Source organism: Hyposmocoma kahamanoa, unplaced genomic scaffold, assembly GCF_003589595.1.
Source record: "Hyposmocoma kahamanoa isolate Upper Pololo Valley unplaced genomic scaffold, ASM358959v1 67, whole genome shotgun sequence".
NCBI lineage: Eukaryota > Metazoa > Arthropoda > Insecta > Lepidoptera > Cosmopterigidae > Hyposmocoma > Hyposmocoma kahamanoa.
In genome coordinates this window covers 8,187,755-8,203,103 of record NW_020653855.1, presented here as the reverse complement: position 1 = coordinate 8,203,103, position 15,349 = coordinate 8,187,755, and the positions used below count along the sequence as shown (strand labels likewise).

At 35.1% G+C, this 15,349-nt stretch overlaps 1 protein-coding gene across 1 annotated transcript; it reads left to right on the top strand.

Moving 5' to 3' along the window:
• The first annotated feature begins 1,407 nt into the window (after nt 1–1,407).
• LOC113232201 (ubiquitin-fold modifier-conjugating enzyme 1) lies at nt 1,408–8,615 on the top strand. The gene is made up of 4 exons (XM_026466844.1): nt 1,408–1,573; nt 5,236–5,367; nt 6,403–6,570; nt 7,869–8,615. Exons 1-4 carry the CDS (start codon nt 1,451–1,453, stop codon nt 7,953–7,955), a joined length of 510 nt encoding a protein of 169 aa, XP_026322629.1. The 5' UTR covers nt 1,408–1,450; the 3' UTR covers nt 7,956–8,615.
• The last annotated feature ends 6,734 nt before the right edge of the window (nt 8,616–15,349 follow it).

Below are 15,349 nucleotides of genomic sequence, written 5' to 3'. Positions count from 1 at the left end.
TAACAAATTGCCTCAGTGGCCAAATTGTTACCATTCTGGTCTGCTATGCAGAGGTCCTGGGTTCAATTCCTAGGCCAGAGAAATATTTGTATGGCCTACATTTATTGTAGTTAATGGTTGTCTATGTACGAGTTTATGGCACCGGCGACACACGGTTTCCCTAGTGCGTGGTTATGTGTAAGTGCGTTTAAAAAAAATCTTTGTGCAATGAGTACCAAAGCAATGGGATTCAATTTGGGACCCTACTCAAAACACCGTCACAGGAACCAATTTACAAAGTTCATTTCCTAAATTAGTCCTACTGGGAATCGAACCCTTCGAAAAAAACCTTCAATTTTTTCAATAAATATAATTATTGCTTTAAGCGCTCAAATAAACATAAAATATGAATGAGACAAGCATTCAGGAAAACATTTTAACACTATACATACTTACATTCAGATTGAGATGTTAAATTATTGTCTTTAATAAAGAAAAGAACCGTCCTTTCCTTTATGATTATTTATATTTCTTCCATTCTTCGATTTGTTGCAATAAATTAATAATTTTCAAGACTTTGCTTTCAATTCAGTCAGTTCATGTGACATTTGTCGTAATATTCGTTTCATTCCAAAAGAGAAAAAAAGGGCGGGTTTGTGAAGTTACCTACAAGTACAGCTTTTACAAAGATTAATTTTTATTTTAAGCATATTATGAAGAAAAAACGAAGAGATAAATAGTAATGAAGAAAGTTAAAACTATATTCCTTATTTTAAACCGAATTACAAAAGACTTTATCCTAAAAATTCCAATAATTACGAATTCCAAAATTCAAAAATTTTTGTTTGAGGTTTGATGGAAGATAATCTGATTTAAGTGAAAGTTAAAACATAAATATTGACTCCCCCTGATCCAGAATTAGAAACTACGACCAATCATAATCAATATCAATATTTCATAGTGAATGTTTCGAATTATGAATGTTTGAGTTTTGGCGACAGCAGTTCTAATAGTTATTGACGTACAAAAGTATTTGTATTTTAGTATCTCTTATTAATTTGTGATTATCGAGGCTTGAGACATTTCCAATGTATTTTTCTTCCGTTACTTAACTGATTCACTATCATGTAACGAATAACTCTCTCTGTAACTTTTTGTTGTACGCATTATTAATAATTTTTATATCAATAAAATAAAATTGTGAATGTTTATTTCATAACAAATACATTGCAGAATACCGTGTAGTATATTTTTTTAATAATTCAGTATTTTTTGTTACTTTTTCCATAAATTTAAATATAAAAAAAATCTTGCTTTTTTATTTAGTTTCTACGTGAACCAGAGCGAAAAAGTGACACGTTGTAATGACATTTGACGTTTTTACATGAATTTGTACACACAAGTTGTTTCTTTCGCTTTTTTCACATTTCCTCCTAAATGATTATATAAATGAATTAATACAGTCGTCAAAATGGTAGATGAAAGTACAAGGAAGACTTTAAGCAGCATTCCGTTACTTCAAATCAAGGCCGGTCCTCGGGATAAGGATTTATGGGTAGCGAGATTGAAAGAAGAATACCAAGCTTTAATCAAGGTAATTTTCACTTCCGTATACGTTAACTTTCCAGTGTCGATATGTATATGACAATTAACAAAAATTAGACATAAGGCTAGGACTGAGACATATGACAATTACAATATATATATTTATAATATATATATTTGCCTAAAAACATCACTTCCACCATTATTCGTTTGCGCTTAGGCCATGTTTGCACCCCTGTATTTTTGCGTAAAATCAGAGTCCGAGATCACTCTCTGTGCGAGTGCAGCCTAGAAGACGGTACCTTGGAACATATTTTTTTCAATTGTCCTAATATTGCTGTTCCACTTTATAACTTACTTTCTCCAAAATTCCCCCACCCCATTAATAACCCATTAATAACGCAACATAAATAACCTCTTAACTTTAGTGCTCTCCCCCCATATTGTTACTCTATGTAAATTTATCCACTTAAATAACATATATTTATAAGTGTTGTTTTTTGTTTTACATTCTCAACTGAGTACTCACGTGGTCCAACTTACCAACACCGGTTAATGTCCTATTAGAGCTTAGCGATTTTTTTTTGTTTCATTTTTTTTCTTTCAACTTTGGCAAAATCATCATTTCTCATAATGATGGAGCCATAAAAATAAAAAGTGATAGTGATAGTGACAATTACAGAACATTCATAATACACTGCACTATTTAGGTTAGGGTATTCGACAGTGAACCAAGCGTACACTGTGAACCGCGCCAATAATACTGAAACGCGATATTGGAATTTGGTGCAAATTGCTCCATGTGAGCTTCTACTATAGGCACCTCTCTCTTCTTAGTCGACAGCGAGTGAGCGGCACAGATGCCCGGGGGTGTCAATGCTTTTATTCTTTACCAAAAAAAGCTGAAAAAAAATGTAACAAGAATTTTGCTTCGTTTGATTTGTATAAGCAGTCGCTGCATGTTAATAGTTATAATAGATTAGTCATAAATGCTCATTTTATTGAGGTAGTTAAAATAAGCAACGGGTTTTTAGGCACATTGCTACATAATCTCAAATTTTACAAGCATAGGGTGATGCAGAATGAACCACCTTTAAGTTGTACACAATGAACCTATGACAACTTAGTGATAAATTAAACATGAAAATGTTGACTGCTAGATAATTAAAAGAAATCACATGTAAGTGCACAACAAGTTACAAACCTATTTTGAATTAGTGAGAATCAAGTCGATTTTTTTAATTATATTTCATTGTTATGTTTTTAAACGCTAGTTTAAAAAAAAAATATGTTTAATATTTCTGTTGGATGCCCAAAAACTTATTTTTTTCAATAATTTTAGCAAAAACCACGTCATATTTCACAATTTTTATAAAAACAACAGTTTGCTGATGATTGTAATAATCACGTCCATTGTGGCCCCTTTGGTTCGTTGTGTACCAACCCTCAGTACAATGAGTACCATGGGGTATGCACAGTGAACCTTTTCTCATATTTTTTAAAAAACATGGGTTTAGAAGGATTGACTGTATTTGGACAAAAATTTATCATACCCAGTAAAATTACCTATAATTCTAAGCAAAAAGTATATCATTTAGGTTCATAGATCCCGAGTTACAGCTCTTGAAAATTTAGGTGGTTCAAACACCTTACCATACATTACATTTCACGACAACAATGCTGACATAGTCACACAATGGTTTTAAAAATAATTTACTTTAATAAATTTGTTTTTACGTAAATTGCAAATTGAAAACATAAGCAGAAAATCAATAAGTTAATACACATTTAGCCCATCATGCATCCTACTGACATTATGTGAGTCCATAAATATTTTAATAAGAAACTTTTTTTTAAATTCTTTAATTTCTGTTTAAATTTTGAATGAAAACAGAGCTGCACGTTAAAGACATGATGTGTCTTTAAGATCTCCTGGCATCCAAATCGTTAGGGAAACCGTGTGTCTCTAACAATTATACATGGATGAGTGTCCGGTTAATATGTAATGTAATTATTACATAAAGTATTATTACGTAAAAGTTACAATGATTTGAGTAGTATATTACATATTACGGACAGGCTAACTGCACATTTCGAATAATAATTAACTGTAGTAGTATTATGTAGTACAGTATGAATATTTAATAAGGTTTTTCTTCAACATAAATCTGCAAAAACAACCTATTATGTAAAAATGCATATGAGAGGTTTTTCACTCCAAGATGACGATGTATGATTTGTTAACATTATTCATGTATAACGGTCCTTGTTTTGTTATATATAATCTGTAATATAGAATTGCTGCTTTATTGTACTGTCCCACCTATATATTTATAAAGTTGATATTTGAATTTCAAATTGAAAGTCTAGAAGTGAAAGTGAAATTACAGATGGGACTTGTCGACTTATGTCTCAGGGTGACGGGCGCAGTGGCAGTGCAACTAAGATCTTTGCGATTTAAAGCTCTGAGTGGCACTGCAAGTGTTATGGACTTGTTTGTTCTGTCACTTGGTATCATAAATCAGAGCTGTTTAAGAAAACTAATACATCCATTACAATATGAAATTTTAGATCGGAAAGAAATAGTTTCATTTCCATTGTCATTAAACTGCCCCAGCAATGCTGTTTGATTTCATATTTTCTTTTTTTAGATCTTAGCACTTGCGAGTACTTCCTTCCTTTGTATCCTCCATCCTCCTCCAACATGCGCACTTTTGCTGCTGTCGTCTCTTTCACCGGCCAATGAGTTGGCAACAAAAATAAGACGATAGTCTAACCTATGACACTGAACTGTGTGCATCATAAAAATGGCTAATTAGCGCGATTGTGTTTTTTAATAGTTTATTTTGTTCGCAATACACTGTACTGTGCTCAGTAGTGAACCTGAGGATTTTTCCTCCTGTGGCGGCCGTATCCAGGAGGAATTGCTGCCAGCTCAACGAAAGAAAAGGGGTGTGTGCATGTTCCCATCATTTTGCCTGTTCTTCGATCTACTACTATATACTTGTTCCAGTTCTTATAGGAAACTACTTGCAAGTGCAGTTACTCATAGTACAAGTACCTTTTACTGTAATTTAAAAAAATCCAAATACCTCATTTACATTCAGCCGTAGTGAGCAGGGAAGTGGACAGGATGAGTGTGTAAACACGATACTTCTCATGCCACTGCCATTGCCACTCGCGCTGCCCGGCGCTCCCCAAAATGGCGGTTTTTTGTGCGGAAGTCAAAGGACCGGCAGCGCGAGCGGCAGTGCGTGTTTACATTCTGCTCCGACGCTCAGTACTCGCCAAGCGCCTGGAGGAGAAAGACGTTCGTTTAGATACTTTAGATCATCGAAAATGCTGTCCGAATGGAGCAATGAGATTACAATAAAATTCTTAGAACTACTGGAAACGGAAAAAGTCATTTGGGATGTTAAGGATAAACAACATAAAAAGAGTCAGCGCGGCCGCTGTAATTATTTCGACGTCTGCCATTGCCGAAACTTGAAAGCGAAGTGAGTGGTAGGGCAGTATGTAAACACACACTCCTCTCGATCCTGCTGCAGCAGTATTTAGGGAATTATTGCCGGCAGCGCGAGGGGCAGCGGCAGGGGCTGAATGTAAAAGGGACAAAAAAACTACAGTCCACTACTTATCGGTATTCTACATCTCCATTTGGCACCACCAAATGCACTGATTCACAAAACATTTTTTTTTACATATTTCCAGTATGTTCAAAACAACAAAGCAGCTGACAACGACTGGTTCCGGTTAGAATCTGACAAAACAGGAACAAGGTGGTTTGGCAAGTGCTGGTATGTCCACAACTTGCTTAAGTACGAGTTTGACCTTGAGTTTGATGTGAGTATACATTACATTTATTTAATTATAAGGTGCACAAATTAAATATAAGTATCACTGTCATATTGGTATCACTGGCATCTAGTCATATAGATATGATAGGAAAAGATAAAGGTTAAGGGTTTTCAGCAGCAGTAGAGCTCCTTGTGAAAGAGTTTGTCCAGGGAAGTACTGCCACCTTACCTATTTCTGCCATCAAGCAGTAATGTTAGCATTTCTGCATTCCGGCTTTGAAGGGTAAGGGTGCTGGTGATATTACAGGCACATGGGGCTTGTCAACTTATGTCTCAGGGTGACGGGCGCAGTGGCAGTGCCCTGCAGCTGTTATATGGACAGGCGTGTAGCTTACCATCAGGCGCATAACTTGTTCTGTCACTTGATATTATAAAAAAAAGGGTTCAAAATCAATAGCAAATTTTACTATGTCATTCAAACGTGTATCAGTTTAGAAAAATTAATTTTTCATATGCCACAATACAAACCGTTAGGCCAACTTCGAGTTTTATTTCTTGATAGTCGTCTTCACAAAGTCAAAAAATCATTTAAGGGGCAATGTATACGCTTCTATAACAAGATTCCGGTTGATATACAAAATTTGCCTTTCACAAGGTTAAAACTAGTGAAACAAAAACTTTATACTAAAGGTTATTATACAACTTCTGCGTACTTGGATGACAAAAATCCGTGGTAGTAACCCGTTTAGCTCATGGAGGTAGTCTCGATCTCTGATGTTTCAAATAAAAAAAATATTGTAAATGTTATTTACAAAGAGCAACCGCTACAGTTTCTTGCTCATTCTTCTCAGGGGAATCTGCCTTACGAATGAGCGGTAGAGTTTAACCATTGTGACGATTTCAAGTGTAATAATGCTTACCTATGAAATAAAGATTATTTTGAATTTGAATTTATTTATTTGCTAAGATTCGCAAAATGAAATTGATTAAATTAAAATTAAAGAGTCGTAAAACAAAAGAGCTTTTAAAAAACAATTTTTTGAAATTTCATTTGGTTATGAAATATGAACTTGGTTTTCAGATACCCGTAACTTATCCAACGACAGCTCCGGAGCTGGCTCTCCCCGGCCTTGATGGCAAGACAGCGAAAATGTACAGAGGCGGCAAGATTTGCCTGACAGATCATTTTAAGCCACTATGGGCAAGGAATGTTCCGAGATTCGGCATTGCACATGCAATGGCCCTTGGGGTACGTATTTAGGATATCTGCATGTCCATTCATTTCTACACATTTACAGGCAAATGTACTTACCAGTAAATCTTCTAAAAATTTTAGCAATTTTTTTATACTAAATCTACCGTTGTAACGCCGTGGAATAGACAAGCCAGGTGAAGATTGGTGAACCATAATTTTTGACCAATAGAAGTTTGTATTTAACTAACCTCTCGAACTAGGCGCCATATGTTATAGTTTTGTTGCCTAGTATGTCGTTCACATCATCTTTATTTCAACAAAATATGTATGTTTTATTATGCACTGTAAGTTAAACGAAGAATACGCAAACGCCTAGATAAATAATTTGAGCAATTCACCAAACAGAAAACTTGCTCTTTAAAATGGTAAGGCGTTTATCCTTTTTCTTAGGTTTATATGGGTTTATAATACAAAACGTGAAGTAGTCAAATAATTTATAGTCTGCCCTTTTTGAAGACGGAGTAAAACGACATTTGTAGGGTTGCCAGTTTTCATAAAATTTTAAATAGTTGCGTAGTAGTTGTCGATAGTTTTATCGATAGATTGTGAAAGAAATAAAATTTTGCCAAAAATGACTGAATTGTGTCTGTTATTACGTTCTAATAATTACTAATTGCGTTATTGCCTTCTTTATTCCTATTTTGACAATTGGCCTACTAGTATTTAACTGCCTCCGTGGCCGAACGGTCACCATGCCGGACTGCCACGCAGAGGTCCCAGGTTCGATTCCCGGGCCGAGAGAAATATTTGTATAGCCTACATTTATTTCTCTCGTGAGTTTGGGTGTAATTTGTGGTTGTTTATGTGTGTGTCCATGGCACCCGCGACACAGGGTTTCCCTAGTGCGGGGCTATGTTGATTGTGAGCGTTATTATTGTGAGCGTTATTATTAGTATCGAGATCAATTTTCATTCATATACATTTTTACAAGAATAACCGGATTTGATTATCTATATTGAATTAATACGACAAACTTAAAAATATGCCTCTTCTTTCTATTTAGTTCTAAATACAGTGTATGAACTTACAAAAATTGACAATTCAAATGGACTTGTGCTCAGTAATTGGATGAATAATGGGTCGAGGATGATTCAAATGAAACAAGTTGGGCTATTTATTTCATAAGCGTGGTCAATATTTAGTCCATAGTCGATATAATATTTATCGACTGCAATCACTAGCTTAACACTTTAGCGCGATGTAGGTACTGTCATTTTATTCCGTCTTCAAAAAAGACAGACTTTACAATCACGCCCAATTACGGTACCATATTTAAATATTTTTTTTTACAGTTAGGACCGTGGCTGGCAGTAGAAATACCCGACTTAATAGAAAAAGGAGCAATCACTTATCAGGAAAAAAACGATGAACCGAAATGATATTAAAAGGATGTATTGAATTTTTAAGTTTACGCAATTGTTACACATAGGAAATGAAACTATTTCTTTCGGATCTATATCTCAAAACGTTTTTTCAAACAAACCAATGTTTCGGGCCCTTTTTTATGATACCGAGGGACGCGAACAACTGTTCACAACAAGTCGTATATGCCTGTAATTTCACCAGCACCCTTATACTTCAAAACGGAAATGCAGTCATGGTCACATTACTGGTTGGGGGCAGAAATAGGTAATGTGGCAATACTACCCTGGACGAGTTCCTCCATAAGGAACTCCACAATTTAATGGTATTAGTCATCAACAAGCAAAATCTAATACTCACACAAACCACCCTATTCTGTACTACAGTTCACAAAAATGATTATTGGCGTTACGGCTTTTTAAAAAATTTCGTATGAACATATTCCAATTTTCTTTTGTAGTATTTATGAATTAAAAGCAAATTAGAGAAATTAAATAAAACATATTAACAAGTAGTAATGCATTTATGATTTTTAATCATAGGAAATAATAGATAGATGTTTGCAATAATCCAAACTAATAATTAAAAATACGAAAGTAACTCTATCAGGTTTTGACGCCTAAACCATTGAACCAATTTTCATGAATTTAGATGAGATCTAGAAAGATATGTATAGGATATTTTTTGTCATAATATAACATATATTTATAAATATTGCTTTGCTGTTTTGTTTTACATTCTCAACTGAGTACTCCCGTAGTCCAACTTACCAACACCGGTTAATGTCCTATTAGAGCTTAGCGAAAATTTTTTTTTTGTTTCGTTTTTTTTCTTTCAACTGTGACATTGGCAAAATCATCAGTTCTCATATTGATGGAGCCATAAAAATAAAAAGTGAAGTGAATAAATCTTAACGAGGATGAAATAGAGGTTGAAAGTTTGTATGAAGAACCAATAAAACTATGAAAATTTGTACAGTAGCCTACTCGAAGTACTGTTTTTAATTCTACGCAGACGAGGTCGCGGGCAGCAGCTAGTATGCAATAAAAATGAATTAAATGGAAATTTAAAAAAATAATTATTCATTAATGTTATCCAGCAGTACTGCAGTCCTATTTCTGCTAAGAATTATTCATCAATGGAAATAATTAATAATAACATTTTTTTTATAAAAAACAACCGGTCACTAAATTTCGTGGAATTACATTTATTTGCGTGAAACCGGATTCATCCCCTAGTTTGCTACCCTTAGAGATGTAATATTTTCATCAAATTTAAATGGATCCAATACTGAGATATCCTCTTTCCAACAAAAAGAGAATAATCAAAATCGTTCGCCACTGCCAGAGTAATTGCATAAATACATACAAAAGAAATGGAATTATTTACCTCCTCCTTTTTAAAGTCGTTTAAAAAATAATAAATAGATTGCATTAATATTTGACATAACTGGTTGATAACCATTGACTTACAATTATATGGACTTCGGGTCCGCGCTAAAAAGTGTCCGAACTTATAGGGCGTTAAAATCGTATACAGAGCGTCATTCACGCTTTAGTCTTCGTTTGTTCGACTGACAGCGAAGCAAGCAAAATTAGACTGTACTGCAATGACATTACAATTTAAATTCAACGTTTTAGCTTTTTCATATTCCTTTACATGTCACTACGTTTAAATAGTTTGACTTGGGACATTTTTTTCGTGGTTTTTGTATTAGACCCGTCGCCCATTTATTTGTAAGTCAATGTTGATAACTAATACCATCTCATCCGGCTCGAAGGACCAATGTTAGGTCCTAAGAGACGTGAAATAAAAGTGGACTGTATTAACAATAGAACTGGTAAATTCGCCGTCTCAATCATACAGATTGCAAGCAACACAAAATGATAGTAAGGTCGACCGTCGCCTGTGGCTGTCGATAAGGTGAGTGCCGCTCTGTGACGTCATGCTAGGCCGTGTTGCCCGCACGTCTCGGTTCGAGCGCGTATAGGACCGGTTCGCAACAGCCGCGATTATTAAAACTGTAAAAAGCCCAAAACGTTGGTTTGTTTGAAAAAAGAAATACGCGCGATTTAAATCCGGAAAAATTAAATTAATTTCACAATATTGTATATACAAAAAATGGTTACAAAATACATTAATAAATATATTTTTTATAACGTTTTCGTGGTTTTATTTTATAATGTTAGTTATAATGCTGAACGGTTACCATTAGACATGGGGAATAGCGTTACATTTCTATCGCCGTGACTGTCGTTCCGGTTCCAAAAAAAATCACAGTGATAAATCATCGTGATTTTGTCACGACTGTTACTTCCGTGACCTTGTCATGCCTATAACTTACATCACGATATATGGTTTTAGCCAGCGGCTTCTTTCTAATACTTATAGCCGTTTTCTATATAATGATTTAAGTTTTTACTCCCTTTGTAATAAGTTTTAATTCCATTCAAAAAGTTGATTTTGTATTTAATGTAATTTTGTTTGTTACTTATTTAATGCGAATCCAAAGATTCGCATTAAATAAGTAACAATCATCTTTGGATTGTTACAATATAAGTAACAATCCAAAGATTGTTAAAAATAGCAATAAAGTGTAATGTAATTATATTTCTAGTAGAATACACAAAGTAGATTATACATAAATATAAAATACCAACTCTTCCTATAATAAAACAAATATACAAAAATATTTTACTTTGTTCATAAACAGGTTTATAATAACTGCTGCAGATTTTTTTCATCCGCCCTTTCTAGTAGTAACAAGCACCTACGACCCTTGTGAGTGAGCAAAGAAAGTCATCCTATTTCATTCACTCCCATCGCCGAAATGGCCCGATTTGAAGAGAACTACAACGAGGTGGCGCGCTCAGTCACCACGGAACGGAGATCGCGCATTGTATCAAATACGTATGTCGTGATGTGAGTGACGGGGATAGCTATTGGAACGGAGGAACACCTATGTGATTTTGGAACGTCGTTCCTTCGTAACGGGTCACGGTGATATTGTTTGGGGGCGGATCATCGTGATTTTTTCATCGTGACTTTATTTATCACCCACCTCTAGTTACCATGCTGGACTGCCACGCAGAGGTCCCGGGTTCGATTCCCGAGCTTGAAGAGACCAGGGAAAGGATGATCAAAGTCACTTATGACACATTTTTAACCGACTTCGAAAAAGGAGAGAACCTCGTTCCTATTTTTTTGTAAGTATGTTACGCGATAACTCCGGTATTTGTGAACCGATTTTCATTATTCTTTTTTTGTTGGAAAGGGGGTACTTCCATCTTTAAGGGTGGCTGTTCACGCATGAAGATGTTTTTTTATAAATAGAGCCTAACTTTAATTTAGGAGCAATTATTTTAATGATTGATTTGCTATTTCTCCAATTCAAGGCGTTTTTCTCTCAATATACTTTGAGTAGTGAGAACCGATTTTTATTATCTCCAGTGTCAAGTCCTGTATAGTGGCGAACTAGGGGATATTTCAATAAAACTTAGCAAATAGACGTAATTCCACGTACTTTTGAGGTCGGTTTTTTTAGTACTCAATACTGAGATTATAAGTTAGTACGGTCTTGATTTTGATTTAGCTTTAAGTTAGTCTAATTCGGTAAACGCTGGTAATTTGCCTAACACAGAAAAACGCTAATAAAGTTTCATTGTCCTGAAAAATTACCTTTTACTTTTAGTCATAAAAATGCTTGCGACTAAATGGTAGAAAGGTTAAAAATCATTTACAATTTCTTTTTGTATAATTTGCGCATGTACGCGTGAGAATTCCGCGGAAGATTTTGGCTTGTATCTAATTCAAATTCAAAATAATCTTTATTTCATAGGTAAGCATTATTACACTTGAAACCGTCACAATGGTTAAACTCTACTGCTCATTCGTAAGACAGATTCCCATGAGAATAATGCGCAAGAAACTCTAGGGGTTGCTCTTTGTAAATAACATTTGTACTCATTCAACATTTACAATATTTTTTTGCTTTCAAACATCAGAGGTCGAGACTACCTCCATGAGCTAAACGGGTTACTACCACGGATTTTGTCATCTAAATACGCAGTAATTGTAAAGTTTTTGTTTCACTATAGTTTTAAACCTCGTGAAAGGCAAATTTTGTATATCAACCGGAATCTTGTTGTAGAAGCGTATACATTGCCCCTTGAATGATTTTTTGACTTTGTGAAGACGACTATCAAGAACAGCTAGTTTATTTTTATTCCTCGTATTAATGTTATGTCTGACAGAATTTTTCATAAACAAATTACTATTCCTCTTAACATAAATTACATATTCATAAATGTACTGCGAGGCTGGTGTAAGAATGTAGAACAAAGATCTATGTGCAAGACTACTTGTTCTCAGGACATACATTTCGTTCGTTTTAAATCGCTGTGAATGTCAGATCGACTGTTGTTCGTTTTTATATTTTTAACCGACTTCAAAAAAGGAGGAGGTTCTCAATTCGACTGTATGTTCTTTTTTTTTATTTTTTTTTTGTATGTATGTTACGAGATAACTCCGGTATTTGTGAACCGATTTTCATGATTCTTTTTTTGTTGGAAAGGGGGTACTTCCATAGTGGTCCCATTTCATTTTGAAGAAAATCATCCACCTCAAAGGGTGGCTGTTCACGCATGAAGATTAATTTTTATAAATAGCGCCTAACTTAAATTTAGGAGCAATTACTTTTAGCAATCATTTAGTTGATTTTGCTATTTCTCCAATTCAAGGCGTTTTTCTCTCGATATACTTTGGGTAGTGCCGTAGTGAGAACCTATTTTTATTATCTCCAGTATCAAGTCCTATACAGTTCAATGAAACTTAGCATATAGACGTAATTCCACGTACTTTTGAGGTCGGTTTTTTAGTACTCTGTACTGAGATTATCGAAAACAAATAAGATATGTAAATTGTCAAAACACCTTTACATAGGCCTTAGTTTGAATGACGAAATTATTCTCGTACATAAAATCTACAATGGACACTGTTCTTCGGATGTGTCGCTATGTTGTATATCGACTGTGAACTGGCAACCGGTATCTCAATTTTATAAAGATTGCATTTTTTAATACAATTTTATAATATTTCACACTCCGCAACGTTGCAAGAAATTCCATCTCAGATACATTTAATTTTGGTGCCAGAATCGACGTCATCCAATTTGTACAACTTCTAACCAGATGCTATATAAATGACGCAAACAATTCTTTTCTTCATCTAATAAGCCTAGAATCATCTAGAAATAGTCCAGTCGATACGTACAAAAATTATAAATAGATTCTTAATTTGGAAGAAATCTAGCCTGCAATGAGTTCTATTCTCAGCCGTGGGCGTGCACCAATATTTATAAACCGCGACGCAAAAAGATGAGAGATATAAGTTTGCAAGTCTTTTTACTGGGCATCTGTATGTCAGTTTGTGGCGTCGTAGGCTCCCAAACGAATGGGCTGTTCTCAAAGCTGTTTGAAGGTTATTTTAATCGAGATATTTGATGAACATCTGTGCAGCTGTTCAAAGATCATCAGCTCTTTTTCCTACTGGTACAGGGATCTCAGCCCTAAAGTGTATGTTTAGACTCTGTAAAAAAAATTTGAAGTACTTCGCTAGCGTCAGATATAGGTACCTACATTCTGAATGCTGCCACAGCAGTACCTACATAAAAGAACGGCGCCCGTATCCCACACAGGGACCTACCCAGTTCAGCCTGTTTGCACGTACTTCATCCAGGTCTCAGAAGGCTAGTGTCTCAGGTGAGCCGCCCCGAGTGCACGTACAGTGCCCTCCCTATTTTCCAAATAGATATCGGAGCTGTAGGCATGCTCACTGACCGTTGCGCATTGCACAACTAACATTTTCCACAAATACGACCCTAATTGAAGGGACTTGAGTATGAGTTCGAGTGCTATAAACCATATTCAAATCCTGACTTGAGCATTGGGTAGAGTTTTAGAATACGACTCTAAGTTATCTACCAAATCTCCTCTTTGCTGGCGGAGCTGCAAGGCCGCTCACTTTCCGTCTCTCCAGTTCCCAATAACCTAAGCGGCTGGAGGATATCTCGCTCATCCTCATCTAGTGTTGTAAAAAAAAACTCGAGTCCTGGAGTCTACATTTTAAGACTCATAAAGGCAAAGATTCACTGCTCGATGTCTTACTTGTTTAAGTCAATTGGTATTATAAAATAATAATGTTGTTCTATGGAATACTTAACTCTGTGTTTTGGATAGTTTCAGCATAATTACGTTCAATTTCGTGTAAATGCTTAATAATTTTTGCTCAAACACCATGTTGACTTGTGCTCTCTATAGGTGAGCAAATGGATATGAAATCTTGTAACATAAAAATTATTACGAATTGCACAATAACATATGAAAGTAAAATTCAATTGAAAACAATAAAAGCGACGTACTGTTTCAAATAAATTCTGCGGCGGATAGCAGTTTCCTGCATTGGTTTTGGTGACAAATCTGTAAAGTAAGTTTTTTACCTTTACCAACAAAGATAAAAAGAACGTGCTTTAACTCCACAATCTGGAACATTTATGGAATTCCCTGCCTGCAAACTTGTTCCCTGAACACTGTTGTAACTTGAACATTCTCAAGGCGACAGTGAATAGGTTTTATACAGAGTTATTTGTAAAACACTAACTAGCTCGTAGAAGCATGTTACTATAATCTTAAACAAATTTTCTTGAATTTGAATAATTCATCAGAATGTACAAATATAAAAATGTTTAAATAGATCGATGTTCGCGGTGATAACACTAAGCAGTAACAAACGAAAGCGTAAATATCAGTCCGATGCAAAAGGGGATCGTCGGAAAGGAGGCTGTGTTAACAAAAGCTATATAACCAATTAAGTTTAATAACAATTTTCCACGGATTTATATATTTCATAAACTTGATCGCGCACTTCGATATATGTATCTATATTGCAAATTTACACCTTATTGGGTTGTGTTAAGGTTTATTTTAAGTAAAAGTAAAAAACCGAGGCATGTGAGCTAGCTCGAAGTAGTGGTCTGTTTTTTTTTTAAATTTATTAAGGCTTTGGCAAAGCCATCAGCCTAAACATGAAGTTTAATTATGTTTCTGTAAATATGGCCGCCACAAAGGGGATAGGCAATTTGAGGCGGCGTGTTTGGATTGACTCGGGATTCCTTAAAACAGGCCGATACGGGTATTTTAGTTCGAGATTCCTATAATTTCGCGTTTTAATCTTCGATTAAGGCACAATAGCACTATCCTATTCCACTTTAAACTAGTTTCACAAAATAATTGAAAGTCAAAATAAAAACGACACTTTTCCCTCCGAAAGTTCCAGAGCGAATCGTAGTGGTCTGTCCTTGTCTAACATGTTGCCAACGCTAAATAAAACCATCTTAGGTAGTGTCTAGTCTATT

What these genes read in the sequence shown, in the direction of transcription:
- LOC113232201 (XM_026466844.1), top strand. Translation starts at nt 1,451, where the DNA reads ATGGTAGATGAAAGTACAAGGAAGACTTTAAGCAGCATTCCGTTACTT. An exon ending in AATACCAAGCTTTAATCAAG is followed by an intron (nt 1,574 to 5,235) that starts GTAATTTTCACT and finishes ACATATTTCCAG; the next exon opens with TATGTTCAAAACAACAAAGC. An exon ending in AGTTTGACCTTGAGTTTGAT is followed by an intron (nt 5,368 to 6,402) that starts GTGAGTATACAT and finishes CTTGGTTTTCAG; the next exon opens with ATACCCGTAACTTATCCAAC.